Raw genomic sequence first — 12585 nt, 5'->3', positions numbered from 1 at the left:
TATCAATATCCTTCATAATTAACTGTCGGTACGCGACAACGTCATTGAGAGACATGCCACGTCCACACGCTTGCCTAACAGTCGAAATTTGAAACGTTATAGTTTGATTTAGTTTATGCGGGTTTGCACAACTTTCTAATCAAAGGCAATTTGCTTGACTCTTCAACACGTATTCACTTGCACTTGCTTTAATAGTCTGGATGACGATATAGCCATGCATTAATTTATTTATATATGTAATAATAGCACCGGCGACTCAAACCGATCCTCTCTTAACTTCGACATCGATTCAGTGTCTTCGGAGGAATGGATTACACCTTTCTCCGAAAACCGAGTAGATATCGATTTATTATCGACATTAGTCAATATGACAGGAGAACGCATCTGACGTAGATTTTTTTAATTCATTAGCTAGCTGATTCGAAATCCGCAAGCTAATAAAGTAATCGCGGATTCGAAATCCGCAAGCGCTTTCACTTTGACGGCTTAAGTGCAACAGGACTATAACTAGTGCGCCGTACAACAGAGAACTCACGATATTATTATCATAATAGCCTTGGGGAACAGTCCGTAGACTTCACTCAGCAGTCTTTATTACATTTGGAGTATCTGTACACACTTAAACAATATTAACTAGAAAAATCAATTCAAACGTTCTTTTTTTTAATTTACAGCCATAAGCATGTGTGATAACGCGGTATAAAAATGATTTGCAGTCAAACCTGCATAAGCGAGAGTAACAGTCAGCGAAATATTTTTTTTTTGTAGAGGTTTCTGAATAAGCAGTATTTTAAGTTTACAGAGTTACATGCCGAAACTGTGTCATTTTTGTACATATAGATCGTTTATTTTTTAATTGGCATAAGAAACTTTTTAAAAAAAATCGAGTTAATGGCAACACTAAATACAATTGAACGGTATCTATTCATTATTGAAAAAATATCTCGACATAAAAACACAGTTACTTATGGCACTTTCAAAATAAATATCGCTTATGTGTGTTGCATTTAAGAATAAGTCATAAAATAGAAAAGTAAACTTTCGTTTATAGAGGTATAGACGAGTAGCAATCTAACTTAAAGGGATTTACTCGTGAACAATGACCGTCACTTAAACAGGTTTTGTTTTTCATGTATATAGACTTCAAGCCTCATTAACAAACTTCTCGATTACTTAGTTCTCACTTACTCAGGTTTGAGTGTATTATCGATTTAAAATTAAATTTTAATACATTAATTTAATTTAAATAAACACTATTTTCTTACCCAATTGCATTGTCCCATTACTGTATTAAATATCAAGCGTTTTCTTAAACGTCACAGTCAAATGTCACTTATTAATTGAGTATACTGCAACATAAGTCATGTTACATGAAGCTATACTTGTTGTCGACTGCTCTCAAGTCGTGATGGGCTCCGCTGGCAACCAGTAAAGCCTCCAACTCGGCCCTCCGCATTCTCACGTCGCTGCCGTGAGTGACGCCCAACTGAAGATACAAATATATCTTTACCTATTCCCGCATTAAAATAATGACGTTTCACAATTCATATTTAAATTATTACCTACCCTACGAATCAATATATATATTTTTTTAATTTTACCGTCTTTTTTGAATTGAAATTTAGTAGGTAAATAACAATGGAGCATTGAATTGTCTCCACCGTTGTCAAAAATCTAGGAGAAAGGGAAGGTGTTAGAATATTTTATCAGTTTGTTTATGGTACGTTTACTTAATAAAATTTGGCATTTCAGTCTAGTATTTAACAAAATGTCGATTAAATTTACTTTAATTCAATATTCAAACTTTTTTCAATATAACGACACTCGCGGTGGACAGACACCGAAATAAAATATGTATGGTAAATTTATTGAATTTTTGATCAGATCTAATGTAAATTTTACTCTCATATTTTAATGCAAACGCAAATGGTGTGGCATCGATGTCAGCATTACTTAAAATCATAACTGTCAAAAATATTATTTTTAAATAATTCTTATATTAAAAAATTATTAAGTTATTAAAGTGACTCATCGTTTCAGCCCATGTATGCCTACTACAAGGCATTGGCCTCCACAAAGATATCTATAGGCGATATACCATGATCGCCACGCTTGGTATGCGGATTGGCGATCATAGTTTGGTATTATAGTACGCAGAGGACACCGTGCCCATCCTCTGGAAACTTGTTTGTGAGTAATGGCAATTCCATATAATTAATGTACAAAGTGTAATTTATATAAGATTGTATCCCGGGAATCGAACCTGTGATCTACGATCGCAAGTCTTAGCCTGTCGCTGGGCTACCGTTTCGATAAATTCCATTACAAACATATACTTCCTGTAAATTGTGTATACTACATGTTTACTCAAAAAATCACAGTTTTTTAATTCTATTTCAGAAGAAATAAATAGTTCATACAATAAACAGACAATGACTCACCTTTACAAGACAGGCACACAACAAAACATCAAACGGCAGGCAAAGAAAAAAAAAATCACCAGCAAAATAAAAAACGAAGCCATTCAGCGAAATAAGTTTTAATAATAAAATTTACAACCAAGATACGATTAAAGCTCGAAAAGAACATGAGTTCGTTTTGTACAAAATATAAACAAATTTGTTAAGAGATACAGTCTACCGGTTAGTAAAATATGATAACAGTCCGTCAAAAGAGACACAAATATATCTAACTCTTATACGTTATGATTACAGTAAAGCTAATTAACTGGCAAATAAATAACACTACGTTTGGACTGAATTGTGTGACTGGTTCACGGCGATTTAACCTAAACGCTTAACAAAAATCTACATGAATTAAAAAAAAAATGCACTACATAGAACCATGAACAGGCATAGATCATTACATAATTGTGATAATTAAGTTCAATCACTTACTAACATAACATGATTAAACAAAAATAAAATATAAATAAAAATTACAATCGAAATAAATAAAATGCTTGCTCAGGAATCGATGAAATGGGTTTCTCTTAGAATAAAAGATGATATATAAAATTATCAAAACTTTGTATCCCTTACTTTATGCAATGTTAGATAAATTTTATTGTTCCATTTAACATCTCAGTGTTGTTAAATCATCTTGTCTGATATTAAAAAAAGACAACTTTTATATCCTAATTTAAATCTCTGCATTAAATAACTATGTGTACATAGTTATTTAATGCAAATGATAACATCCTGCCAAAAATAATTGTATTTTATTTAAAAAAAAAAACTTCTGAGGCTCTTAGTTCGCGCAGGACAGTCTGTACAGGGCATTTATAGGTGCAAAAGCTTTAAGGCGGTAAATGTATAATTCATTTGCTGTCTCTCAATGTATCCAAAAATCATGGGTATCAGTAGCAGGTAATAAATAACGTGACAATAATATAGTAAGAAAAAGCGTTAACAAAATTCGGATTAATACATATTAAACACAATTATTTTTACAATCGTAACCAGGGGTAGTCCAGTATACAGATGTAACAAATTTCAGAGATATCACTTTATACAGAGTAATTGTATGTAGATGCCAGAACACTAAAAACTTTTTTTTTCCTGACTAATGTACTATACATTCACCCTTTAAAGTTTTTATACCTACAACAGATCACCATGTACATGTGTTGTAGTATAATTGCTTCATAAGATTTTTTTTTCACATATCCTATTTTATTTGAAGCTATCAGTATCACCTAATATAGACTTAAAAAAATTATTGCTTTAATTGGCTGTCAAAACGCTGTTTGGTATTACCCTATATCCGATAGAGTTAAAAAATGGCTTTCAAGTCATAAATACAAAACATTTAAATAAAATTCTTGTTGTTGTGTCGACTATTGATTTGAACATCACTATTATAATGCAATAATAAACGTATTTCGACATAAGTCGCGCGTTACCACGTTTATATAAGCGCAAATTAAATTAAATATAATTAATAAACTATACACGATTATCAATGTCATTAAGGTTTATTAGTTGACACATTTGAAATAAAAGTCAATTCCATATAATCAATTCCTTAGTTTATCAATAAAATGTATTTTTCACTATTGCAATAACTTCAAAAAAAATCTACTTTCGCTGAATCTAAAATATACATATTTTTCTGTTAGCCGGGCGCAAACGATTCTAATATCAATTGTTTTGTACAGAATTCATTACGTACATATAACGCTTCTGATTGCATGTTGCATTCTTCGCCAATTCAATTTACTGTCAAAAAAAAGACTGCATCTTTTTCAGTTCTAGCTAAATGCCAATCATAATTTCCTTCATACAGAAATTAAAGCTTAAAATGGAAAATGCACTTTGTAATGAGAATCGAACTCTCGATAAATACCCCCATGCAAACATTTCCTTTATAATTATAAGAAATTTGGAAAAATTACACATTATATGGATATTTATTGCTTGCGTCTGGCTAACGGGAAAACATCAAAATATGTATTGTCTTGTCTTATTTTAGATTACTTCGTTTTCTCTATGAAATTAATCTTATAAGGTATTTTATTCATGCCTATTTAATTGATCCCGTTTATCAAACTGTTAAAAAATAAAAAAATAATTCATGATATTTTAAGCTCATTAAAAATCTTAAAATGTGATTGTATTGTATAAAGCACTGTCCTTAGTTACATAACAACACCATTTCTCATTAATTCCATCATCCATGTTGGAAGATATTAAATATAAAATCTAAATTACTAACATAACAGATTAAAGGAATAAAGAAATCCAGAGATTGCTGAGCAAATCACTATGTACACAATAAAAGCTACAACATAAATAGCAATAAAACATATGTATACATAACAATAACAAAATTGTTCATATGCAAAAATAATATTGCAGCATGAGTGAGACAAATGCTGACTGAATATATTCTGGAATATTCTTTATGTAGGTTTGACAAACTTGTCTACCTTAAAGAGTAGAAAAAAGGTTCCCAGTTCCCAAACCAAGATCTCTTACGGTGAGAGTGGGATGTAAACTAAACACAAATATATGGTTTGATATTCTGGGATATTCCATATTATTACTTTCAATATTATTTATAATATGTAAGCATTATTTATAGTTCATTCTCTAAGTAAAGCATAAAATACTTAAAGTAAATGAATTATTAGTTTATTATATGTACATAAGGCGATATAGATTGAACATATTGCCATTAAGCTACCGCTGCTCAAGAATACATACATATATTTTAATTGGCTCCTAGTGCCATTGCAGAGGCATGTCCTCTTTTCATTCCTATCTATTATTTAAATTCATCTTAAATTATTTCATTTTCATTTTTTGTTATTCAATATCAACTCTGATCGCACAAATATAAACTCAGGTGCAATTTGTATGTTAAATAAATAATAATAAAAAAATATTATGTGAAATTATGATTTGATATCTTTATCAAATATATGAAAAGATGTAATTCAATAATTAAACATATTTAAATTATACCTATCATTGAATACCTTAATATTTACTAAAGAAGGCGAAGACTTCGGTGGGATTCTAAGCCTCAATATAATTATAAATCATACATGTAACATTAATCACATGTTTGGAGCTAAAAGACATATATCTAAAGCAAGAGAGAAACTGCAGATAAATATTAACTATAATATTAATATGCTAAATGTGTTAATTCATTAGCACATATCAATAAAATTAAAAGAACTATAGCTCAAAGAGATTTAAATAAAAATCATGGTACAAATTGGAAAACACCAAAATGATGCACAATATTAATACAGATTAATAATATTTAAATGAAATCATATTCCATTGACAGTATTATAATTATTGTCCAAAATGTTATATGGTTGACATACTTAAAGATTAGCTGATGTTGTCGACCAGTGTTTCCCATGTCCCCCATAGGGGGAAAGTGGACTCGACATGAGTTTAACCCTTTCGCATTAAAATAAAAACTATATGCAACCTAGGGGGCGTAATAATTTTAGAAAGGTATGGTGGGGCATGGCATGTGAAATGTTAAAAAATACTGTTTTAGACACTGTAACCTAGTGGCTGTGGTATGTTTTTCAAATGTAAGATTTAAGGGACTTGAAATCAAAGTCGTATAATAATAAAAACGAGTTTAACCAATGGAAGATAATTTCAAAATTTGTTATGGTACCTGGATTTTGATTTGGTGTACATCCTATACCTATCATATATATATATTCTTTTATTGTAATCAGTTCAATCAGTTTTAACTATTTTATATATTACTAGCTGTATAAAATTGAAATGAAGTGCCAAATCAAATGCTGGATACTATACTTTAAAAATGTTTTAAAAATTTGTCGATATTTCTCAAAGAGAATAGTTTTGTATTGTATAATAAATAGAGCACTAAAGTACAAAAAGTGCTAAATAACTTCAACATTTGTCTCCACCCATGCAAAGTGAGCCAGGCGACCTACATACAACTGACAGGTGACAAAAGAACACAACAGCTAACATATAGGACAAGGAATAATAATTACTCTATATAAGTGATTCTCAAACCAGCATATAGTTCTACTTTTACATTGTGATGTCTACAGGATAAATATCACATCATAAGCCTTAAATGAAGGTCAATTTTAATTACACTTATTACACCATTTATGTAGGTATAACAACAATCAAATTTGTGTCTCCCCAGACAATAGATTGTTAAATTATTTTATCTTGAATCTTAAATTGAATGTACCATTCAAATAAAAAATCTTTTAATGATCTAAGTATAATGTTCTTCTGTACAAAAAATATTTATCATATTGATATTAGGTACTTAAATACAATAAATATTTCAAAAGACATCTAAAATCGTCAATAATGTTTGTATGACTAGTCCTAGTATGAATAGTCCTCTTGCATTAAGAATTAATCAATCATCTTTGTTCATCACCTACACACTCCATAATCTATTATTTCTAATTAACCATAGCAATAAAAATATGCCTTCAACCGGTTACTGTGAACTTGATTCTATAATTAAGAGGGCCATTTATAAAATAAGTTCACTCTGATGCAGGGGAATCGCTTTGTGTGATTAGACATGAGATGGGGGACAGGGAAGTCTAAAACAACCCTTTGTTATTTATTTGTTTTTATATCACTCAGTTGATCTAAATTTCGTTATTATTTATAAATCAAAGTTTTTGTATGATTATACTTTATTTTAGGGTAGAAGGGGATAGAACTTTAGCTTTTGTGACATATTACTTCCAGCAGGAACACAAAGTTTGTTTCAGGAAAGAAACATTTTAGGTGACATATTTTATGAACTGGCTTCTATGTGAATTTAATTTACTTTTATAAATGTTTGTAAATAAAAGATTATACCTTAAATTGTCAAACATCTCAAAACTTGTACACGACATGGCTTCCTAAACCTTTCATGGTTTAGAAAAGTGAAATTTCATGTAATGTGTTTTATAAATGGTAGACAATGATGATTACTACATAAGGCGAAAAGACTGGATGTTTGAGTGTCGCTTTTATAGAGCCAATTACTAATCGTTGCCGTTTTATCTAAGAGAGCATCTGTGAGCTCACTTGTTGCCGTCCGTCGTGGCAGACGACGTACTCGGTGAGCGTGACGTCAGCGGCGCCTCCGGACTCCAGCGGGATAGGGTGCGCTCGGAAGTGCTCCAGCATGTCGTGCACGTTGGGGAACCAGAGGTGCTGCACGCGACACTGCCCGGAATCCGAGAGCGTCATCCGCAAGTGCTTCGCTCGACCCTGTTGATATGATATATTTACCCTTTTCACAATTTGTGTAATGGTGTACTTAATGCCTTATTGGCATTTTTTAACAGTCAACCCAAGGTGGTACAGAGATATTAGTAGGCTAGTAAGTGTTATAAAGAATTTATTTGATTATAAGACCCTATACTAGTTAAACTTGTCATTACAAGAATAGTATCTTGTTACACTTATGCTGATGTTTTGAAATAATTTTTTACAAAAATATGGCACAGTCACTATTCCATAACTAAAACCATACAAAACCATAACTGAAATCAGATAATACCCACACTGTGCTCTGTTGACAAATTGGGAACCTTTTTAGAGCTCTTAGCATAAATATGGTCAAGCTTGGCATACTTGTTCTGCACTACTCTAGATTAACTGGCAGAGAATGCCCATAAAGCATTAAGTCCGACATTACACAAAGTGTAAATATATAAATAAATATTAGTACAGACATTTTAATGATTACTGAGCGAATGAATCATATTATTCTTTATATCTATGAGAGTAGTGCTGACCACTTCTTTTAAAATTACAGAATACACAATAAAAATACTACAATCAATATTGTTTTATTTTTTTTTAAATTGTTGGACAAATTTGAACAATTCGAGATATTTCTAACCCATTATGAAAAAAAGGAAAACCTATAAAATCTTTATAATTTGATTTTTGGATATGATATACCATACATCAGTTGATAGCAAATGTACTATACATTTAATACTTTAAGACCTATCACCCTTTTAGAAATACAATTACTTTCTTTCTTGTTAGGCTGTTTGTTCTTCTTTATTGTTAGGCTGTGATAAAAAAGCTTTCTCATCTATGTTAGTTGTTTGATAATGAGCGGGATATGCACGATAAGTTTAGATAAAGTCTTACCTGAAAATTAAATGTGAGCACATATTCGCCGCGACGAGTCTCGCTCTGTCGGACGAGGTAGCAGCCGTGGGCAGCGGGTCCTCCAGCTAGTACGCAGGCCGCGGCTGCTGCCCTGGCCAGCGTCCCGTGGAACCATGGCCACTCGCCCAGCGACACGCGCCCAGCGCCTGAACACGCTTCCTCGGCTATCGAGCCTAACGTCATAATGAACATAACACATGCATTATATATATTAGGTCCATAGAATCATGAAGTGCTGGATCCATTGCATTGGTGAGGGTTGGGCATGGTCTGCACTGATAGCATGCTTAAGGAGGCCTCATGGCGTGGCATTGGTGTTATCTTTCACTAACCAGCCCTCTTTAGGTAGGGACCTAAGCAAATTGTTAATAGAACTGTGTAGAAAACTAATGTTTGCTTTTAACAGACTAAAATCCTTCAGAATATTATAGAGATATTTCACTGTTATACCTATCATTTCTATCTCCACTGTATAAACATTCACTAGAAAATTAGTCCAAGTAACAGGTTCAGTGTCTGCAAAAAAGTATGCTGTATTTACTTAACTCCTTAAGTTTTACAGGTGAATGTGTGTAAAATTCCGGACTATTTTAAGTTTTAAATTGATATAAAAACATTATGAAATTGTTAAGAAAATAGGCATTGTTGCAAGAAAAAGGTTGTCAACCCATACAGTGTTACATAAATGGCTTTACATTTTATGTCGTAATCGAATAAACAGGTAAGAATATGATGTATCAATAACACTATTTGGAAGACTAGATTGGAATTCCATACATATTGTGTATTTGTTTTATTTTCTCCAGAGATTGCTGGCAGTTTGAAGAGTTTGCTAGGAGTTCACAAGAAGTTAGGTTGGCTTGAGTACGGCTAACCTCAACACAAAATGTGTAGTGCTGCATGGTGGAAGTCAACCGACAGAAAAAAAATGGTTTCATTAACAAATATTTTTAAATTTAAAAATATGGTTACATGTGAAAGAGGTTTTATCCTAAATAAGGTTATACAAGTATCTAAAAAGAATGTTGGTAAAATTTATTGATGTTAAATAAACTTAAACATCAAGAAAAAATAATTAAATAAAGCTTGCCATTGTGTACATCAAAAGTAATTTCATTAAAAAGTCAAAATAAAGTAAAAATAACCTATGTATAATAGATTACCAACCTAACTCTCCTTCTTCTGGTGTATCAGTTGCTAAATCTGCATTACTAGTGCTGGCTGGTAGATCTCTTCGTGGCGGCAGATCTGGGGGTGCAGGCTCTGGTAGACCAGCTAATGAATCAGGTGGTGGTTGTGTTGTGGGTGCTGAACGCATGCAATACTTTATTGTAGCTAGCCATGACTTCATATCATCTACATCAGCTGCTTCTATAACATATTCCATGTTATTGTCTGCCTGAAAGACAAAAACAAGGCTAAAATTTTTTTTTAATTTTATTTTGTCTTTATGAGTTAATTCAAAGACATATATATATTAATAATCTTTCCATATATGTAGTGATTGGTTATAGGTGTAAAAGCTTTAAGGAAATGAATGTATAGCTTATTTGCTTACAATTAATATATACTGAATAGGTAAACTAAATTACTGATCTACTGGATTCTTTTGTCGGAAAACAAATTTTTAACATTTATATTGAAATTTTTTAGACAAGTCAATCAATGTAATATTAATAATGTGTGGTTGATTAACACAGTTTAATTGTTATTATAGCCTAACTAAAAATAAAAGTTGGTTTTCAAATAATATAATCTAATTTGAATAATAGGAGATTGTATACATAAATACAAATTCAAGTTACCTTTAAAACAAATGTGTTTTCATGGTCCGGCATTTCCAATGCTGTAGTCTCGCGTGCCTCTGATATAAGAAAACAAAACACCCCACTTCGAGGTTTTTGGGCCTTTGGTGGTGAATAAAACTCTAACATATAGCCTCCTACAGTTTTAACTAAAGCTAATCTACATTTTTCCCATTTCTGTGGACCTCCAGGTTGCTCTAAACTTTCCGGTGTTAAGTAATTAACCAATCCTTCCTTCCTACACTCCACAACAATCTTAGCAAGTTTGGTTTTGCTATGCTTGTTTAAGTTAGACGATAGTTCAACTTCATCAGAATTTTGTTTATGAAAAAAACCTTTACCGCGACGTAGACCTTTAAAGGATAACCTTCGGAAAAAGGGTTTGTGTTGTGTTTTTGGCGAGTCCGTATCTTCCGAGTAGTCGCTTTCATCGTGACCGGTGTGCGTTCCATTCGGTAGCTTGTGTTGAACTTTCAATTTACCGAACTCGAAGTCAAATTGTTCAGTAAAACAATCAACGAATTTCTTTAAGAACTCTTTTTGCGTTACGCTTGGTCTGCCCGAAGGGTCGTTAACGCCAGTCTGAATAAAATGTAAGCAAGCCTTGGCGAAGTCCTGAGCGGCGGTTTTAGCTTGACGCTCACAGAACTCGACCCATCCGTCGGTATCGCCGTCGGACGGGCCGGCCATGGCAAGCAATTTCTTTAGGAGCTCCACTTGGCTGGTGGTTTATTAATGAACATAAAACATAATAACACAATGCCGATAAGGCCACTGAATCACCAATTCTTATCTCGTTTTATGACAATTTCGCAATCAAAATAAAATTGACGATGCTCACAAGGTTCTCGCGAAAACAAGTTTTATTGCCATATACTAAAACGTATGTAAACAACTAACATTAAGTGAAAATTAGTATAGATAATAATATTAAAATAATTAAATTAGTAAAAGTCGAGTAATTTGATATATTAGTCAAGAATTATTTACTTCAAATGGTAAAGGTATTTTGGTAATTTGTAAATAGAATATTTTTTCGTCTAAATTTTATTTATGATTAGTTAATTTTAAACATTTATGCCTAAACTTTTAAAAGTACATTTCTCTTTTTACTTATAAATTTTACAATTTTTATACATCTTTTACACATTTAATTTTAAGTTACGCTTTTAACCTTAATCGTCGGAAGATGGCGCGCGAGACCAAAAGTCTGTGATAAATACTGATATGGATACTTTTTTGAACCAAATTTAAAACTAAAAACAGATTATTCCATTTTGCGGATAAAATATTATTCCCTTTAATAAATTTTGGTATACAGGGTTTTAAAATGAAATATTTAAGTAATTTCAAAGACCTACAAAGGTATAAACTTGACACTGCGGTATTTTTTTATTTCTTAAATATTGTAAAATTTATTTAAACGTGAATATATGTACATACATACACCGTATACTACAAATAATTTAAATAAATTAAATTGTTAACTTATTACTAAAGATTACCAAACTTATGGAGTAAATATAAGTGATAAGGATATTAATATTAAAAGGAAGCTATTTTTCTATGGATTATAAAAAACAAACTTAAATTATAAATTTCGTTTTAACTGAAGTATAAAACCAAAAAAATTACAGCCATATTAATAAATATTTTTGGTCATAAATATTATTTTTTTTTACTAACAAAAGTATTTAATTACTGAAAATTTACAAAAGAGACCGCCTTGAGCGATAAAACCGCCTCTTGTACCTCTATATGAATTGTTTCTTTTTTTAGTTATTTTCTGTGGTGTAAATAAAAGTGTAGATAAATAATTTAAAGGGTACATAGGGAGATTGGATATAAATAAATAACGTAATTATATTATACAAGGTAAAATTATACAAGGGAAGCGTGTCCAAATAGAAATTCCATATAGATAATTGTAATTTTACATATAGGTATTCTTAATCTTCTATATCATAAAACATATTATTATCTGTTATCAAACCCTGCAGACTATACTCCCAGAAGTTACGGATGCATTGCAATAGAAAAAAATAAACTAACGTAACATATACAGAAATATCACTTTATGCAGAGTAATTGGAAATATGTAAAATATTTTAAGCTTT

General features: G+C 31.4%; 1 protein-coding gene across 1 annotated transcript; it reads right to left on the bottom strand.

Annotated features, from left to right (window-relative positions):
- Positions 1-1182: 1182 nt before the first annotated feature.
- Lnk (SH2B adapter-like protein Lnk) lies at positions 1183-11311 on the bottom strand. The gene is made up of 5 exons (XM_068767379.1): positions 10469-11311; positions 9831-10062; positions 8643-8836; positions 7560-7745; positions 1183-1486 (listed from the first exon to the last, which is right to left on the bottom strand). Exons 1-5 carry the CDS (start codon positions 11156-11158, stop codon positions 1367-1369), a joined length of 1422 nt encoding a protein of 473 aa, XP_068623480.1. The 5' UTR covers positions 11159-11311; the 3' UTR covers positions 1183-1366.
- Positions 11312-12585: the final 1274 nt, after the last annotated feature.

Source organism: Battus philenor, unplaced genomic scaffold (genome assembly GCF_028537555.1).
Source record: "Battus philenor isolate CCGP_79_NKW_IND1 unplaced genomic scaffold, ilBatPhil1.0.hap1 SCAF_23, whole genome shotgun sequence".
NCBI lineage: Eukaryota > Metazoa > Arthropoda > Insecta > Lepidoptera > Papilionidae > Battus > Battus philenor.
This window is presented reverse-complemented; position numbering and strand designations above follow the sequence as displayed.